Below are 5,186 nucleotides of genomic sequence, written 5' to 3' on the forward strand. Positions count from 1 at the left end.
GGATTGGACAATCCTTTCATGGGGTCACATGTCAGATACCCATGTATATCATATTTTTATAATACCAATTTATAATAGTAGCAAAAATACAGGTATGAAATAATTTTATATTTGGGGTCACCACAACACGAGGAACTAAATTACAGGGTCAATAGTGTTGGTAAGGTGTGAACCACTACTCTGTGTGGTTTGATATCAAGGACAATGAATTGGTCAATGTTCCTTTTGTTTCCATTTTTGTAATAATATGAGGAATACATTAACTCTTCTTTGTTGCTTCTGTATAGGAGGGATACCAATTTATGTGAATTTATTTTATATCCAGCTACTGTACTGGAAGTGCTCATCAGCTGGTTGAGTATCATGGTGGAAGTTGTAGCATGATTTATGTTTACTATCATATCTGCAAATAAAGATACTCTGATTTCTTCTTTTCCAACTTATATTCTCTTGGTCTCCTTCAGTTGTCTCATTGTTCTAGCTAAAACGTCAAGTACAATATTGAATATGTATGGTGAGAGTAGACAAACCCATCCTGTTCCTGATTTTAGTGGCAATGTTTTGAATTTCTCTCCATTTAAGTAGATGTTGGCTATGGCCTTGGTTTTCATTGTCTTTTGTTTTGTTGATGTATGTCCCTTGTATCTCTAATCTTTCCAAGACCTTTATCATGAATGGATGTTGAATTTTGTCAAAGGCCTTTTCTGCATCTAATGAAGTGATTATGTACTTTTCTCTTTCAGTTTGTTTATATGGTGGATTGCATCTAACAATTTACAAATTACACTGCACTTCTGGAAAGAATCTTAGTTCATCATTGTGGATGCTCTTTTTGGTGTGTTCTTGGATTTAGTTTGCAAGTTTTTTGTTTTTGTTGTTTTTTTTTTGATAATTTTTGCATCTATGTGCACAAGGAAAATTGATCTGTAGTTCTCTTTCTTTGTAGGGACTTTTAAAAATTACTTTATTATTTAAAATAATTTTAAATTAAATATATTTTGGTCATATTCTTTCCCTCCTCCAAGTACTCTTAGATCCTCTCCCCTCCCTTACCACCCAACTTTAAGTTCTTTCTCAAAAAACAAACGAAAACCCAGTGCAACTATAAAAGCTTCTAAAGCCAAGAAAATAAAATAAAACTACACCCCAAACAAACAACAGCAGCAACAACAAACAAAGCAAACACCTAAACCAAAACCAATGAAACAAAGAATGGGTTTTTTGAAAAAATTATAAGATTCACAAAGTAACTAAATCCAAATTAACTAAAAGACAGAGAGAGAGAGAAAGAAAAAAAATCCAAATTAATAAAACCACAGATGAAAGTGGGGGAATATAACAACAGACACTGAGGAAATTCAGAGGATCATAAGAACATATTTTAAAAACCTGTACTATAGCAAATTGGAAAATCTAAAAAGACTGGATAATTTTTTTCAACTTTTAGGGATTTTATTTTCCTTCCATTTCCCTTGGCTCAGGTGACTGCAGAGCAGCTCAGGACCACTAAGTGGTGGCTCCAAGCCACTTGGTGGCCTGCACTGTGGGAGCTGCTGACCAGTCGTCAGTGGCTGGTTGGGCACTCCAGTCCTCAGTAGGGAACTGTTGGGTGTGTACAGAGGGCAACTGCACACCCTCAGACCATCTCTGGGTGAGCAGCAGTGAACTCCGGAGCTGGCGCAGTCCATTCGCTCTGGCATTCCTCCTTGGTCTCGGAGCAGCAGCCTGCTCCTCCTTCTCAGTCTCCTCTGGGTCTCTGTAGAAGTAAAGATCAGACATAACTTCCCATGGGTGCGCACCGGAGATAGTGCCACGCAGGTGGAGTAATTCCCGGGCCAGCATCCACCACATCAGACCCACTGAATGAGCTCCCTTGTTATTGCATTGGATGGTAGTGTCAACATAGTGCAGAGGAGAATCCGTGTTGCACAGAGTAATGGTGGGCTGGTTGACATAAGATGCCTCTGTGAGGGGCTGATGGTCAGCCCCGGGGTCAGTCACCACTAGAAGCCATGGCTCCCTGAAGGCTGCCTGGATATGGTTGGTCAAGGTCCCAGGTGTGAAGCGGCCAGCAATAGGAGCTGCTCCAGTGGCAGCAGAGAACTTCAGCTCAGCTCGCTGACCAGTGCTCCTGGAGGAGATGACGCTGACGTCAGCGCGGTTCTCAATGGCAACAATAGGCCGAGCTGCAAGCATCAGCTTCTCCCAGATCCTCTTCAGATTTATGATGTAGATACCATCACTCTTCCTTTTGTAGATATATTGCTCCATCTGAAAGTCAAGGTTGGTGCCACTTAAGTAGGTTCCTGCAGCAAGGGATTTGAGGACCTCCTCCTCCTTCATCTGCAGATCACGAAGGACTCCGGATAGTGTATAAGCTTCCCCTTAAGTGACGACGGGAATCAAGAACAATGCCGTATGGACCCGTCCCAGGGCAGGGTGGAAAGCCTGGATAATTTTTTGATACATATCACTTAAAAAGTTAAATCAAGATAAGAGGAGCAATAAACTCTAGTGAAATACAAGCAGTAATTAAAAGTTTAGGGACAGATGGATTTAGTATAAAATTCTGCCAGACTTTCAAAGAAGAGTTAATCACAATACTGCTCAAATTATTCCACAAAAGAGAAACAGAAGGATGACTGCCTAATTCTTCTAACAAGACCACAATTAGTTTTGTCTGGATGACCTGTCTATTGCTGAGAGTGAGTTACTGAAGTCACTCACTATCAGTGTGTTTAGGTCAATATTTGATTTAAGCTGTGGTGGTGTTCCTTTTATGAACTTGGGTGTCCTTGTGTTTGGTGCATAGATGCTAAGAATTGCAATATTCTTCTGATGGATTTTTCCTTGATGAGTGTGTACTGTTCTTCCCTAACTCTTAATTAGTTTTGGGTTGGGTTTCTGTCTATTTTGTCAATATTAAAATGGATGCATGGCTAAATGAGCTTTTCTCTTTGCTTCCTTTGTTTGGAATATCTTTATACATCTTTTTTTTTACCCTTAGTTGATGTCATTCCTCGATATTAAAGTATGTTTTTAGGATTCAACAGAAGGGTGGAAGTTGTTTTTGCAGCCATTCTGTTAGTCTGGATTCTACTGGGGGACTTCAGACAATTGTTGTGGAGTGATATCTATGAGGAGTGTTGATTCAAGATGGTGGTGGTGATGGTGGTGGTGGTGGTGGTGGTGGTGGTGGTGGTGGTGGTGGTGTGTGTGTGTGTGTGTGTGTGTGTGTGTTTACCCTCCTTTCATTTGCTGGTCTGGGATTATTTATTCATTGTGTTTTCTCTGGTATGGTTAATCTCTTTAGATTGGAAATTTCCATCTAGTGCCTTCTATGGGGGGTTGAGTTTATAAATATATGTTGCTTAAATTTGTGTTTATATCTCTGTCTACTGAGATTGAAATTTTTGCTGGGTATAGTAGTCGAAGATGGTAGTCTCTTACAGTCTCCATTGATAAGGGTTTTACTACTCTAATAGACCTGTCTTTATATGTTACTTGGTCTTTTCCCCTTGCAGCATTTATTATCCTTTCTTTGGTCTGTATAGTTAGTTGATTATTATGCAATATAGGGAATTTCTTTTCTAGTTCAGTCTATTTGGTGTCCTGTGTGCTTCTTATATCATGATAGGCACCTTCTTTAGAGTAGGAAAAATTTGTTATATGATTATTTTCTGTGCCTTTGACCTGGAGTTCTTCTCTTTCTTCTAGTCCTATTATTCTTAGGTTTGGTATTTTCATAGTGTCCCAGATTTCCTGGATGTCTTGAGCTTTTTTTTTTTTTTTTTTTTTTTAAGATTTAAGATTTTCTTTAACCAACGTATACATTTCTTCTATCATTTCTTCAATGCCTTGGATTCTCTCTTCCATCTCTTGTACTCTGTTAGTGAAGCTTGCTTCTGAGTTTCCTGTTTGAGTTCTTAAGGTTTTTACTTTTAGATTTCATTTAGTTTGGGTTTCTTTCTTTTTCTTCTTCTGCATATTAATTTTTTGTGTGCATTGGTGTTTTGCATGAATTTCTGTCTGTCTGGAGATGTTGGTTCACCTGGAACTGGAGTTACAGACAGTTACAAACTGCCACGTGCATGCGGGGAATTGAACCCAGATTCTCTGAAAGAGAAGCAGTTAAGAGTTCTATTAACTGCTAAACCATCTCTCTTATCCTGTTTGGGTTTTCTTTATTAATTCTATTTCTACTTCAGGCCTTGAACTGCTTTATTCGTTTTCTTCCATTGTTTGTGTTTACATAGATTTCTTTAAAGAATTTATTTCCTTTTTTAAGGACCTCTAAAATATTCATAAAGACTGTTTTAAGGTCATTATCTTGTGCTTCAGCTGTGTTTTAATTCTCAGGGCCTTCCATGGTGGAGTTGCTGGGCTCTAGTTGAGATACATTGCCCTGAATGCTTTGGATTGTTATATGTTTCATTGTTGTTGTTTTTGTTGTTGTTGTCGTCGTTTTTTTGTTTTTTGTTTTTTGTTTTTGCTTTAGCTTAGTGTCTAGGCATCTTGGCTTGGAATGACTATATTCCAGGTTCTGATATCTGATCTTGTGTTTATTGGGTGCGTCTTTTGTTCCTTCGTTTCTATTGCCCGTTCTGGTTCTTAGGAGGGTCTGGTGGCTGTGTGTCAGCCCCTAGGGACATCTCACATTGTGCTAGGTGTGATACCTCATGGTTGCACATAAAATATGTTTCTACGTATTTGAAGCTGACACTTAGGAGTATGGATGGGCTGAGGTGGGGGCTGCTAAGGGCGTCCACAGGAGGGTGGAAAGCAGTGTGTGCTGTCAGGATCTGCTTAGTCCTCTAGAATGGGGGCAGAGAGTAAGGAGAGGCCACAGTGGGTAGTTTGCTATAAAGCTTGGGATGAGACTGGGGAGTTGGCTTTTGAGGAGAGGAGGGAATAAAGATCTGAAGCCCACCTACCTGCTTTGCTGGCCTAGTTGCTTGCCTAGTACGCTTGGCTGGTGGATTCCCAGGGAATGCCTGCTGGAGCTGGGCTTAAGAAAATAGGATGAAAGATGAGGAAGTTTGGAGAAGCTCTGCATGATCCACTAGAGATGGGGACAGAGAAGCGGGAGACACCACAGAAGATGGTCTGCTATGGAGTTAGGGGTAAGACAGAGGGATTGGACTTAGAGGGGAAGAGGGGACAGTGAGGGTCCACAGTTAAGCTAT

General features: G+C 40.1%; 1 protein-coding gene across 1 annotated transcript; it reads right to left on the minus strand.

Annotated features, from left to right (window-relative positions):
* Positions 1–1,506: 1,506 nt before the first annotated feature.
* Positions 1,507–2,343, minus strand: LOC311578360 (small ribosomal subunit protein uS2-like; the record flags this gene model as incomplete). The annotated part of the gene is made up of 1 exon (XM_084748201.1): positions 1,507–2,343. One exon carries the CDS (start codon positions 2,341–2,343, stop codon positions 1,507–1,509), a length of 837 nt encoding a protein of 278 aa, XP_084604327.1.
* Positions 2,344–5,186: the final 2,843 nt, after the last annotated feature.

This window comes from Acomys minous (genome assembly GCF_964271855.1).
Source record: "Acomys minous genome assembly, chromosome: 12".
Lineage (NCBI taxonomy): Eukaryota > Metazoa > Chordata > Mammalia > Rodentia > Muridae > Acomys > Acomys minous.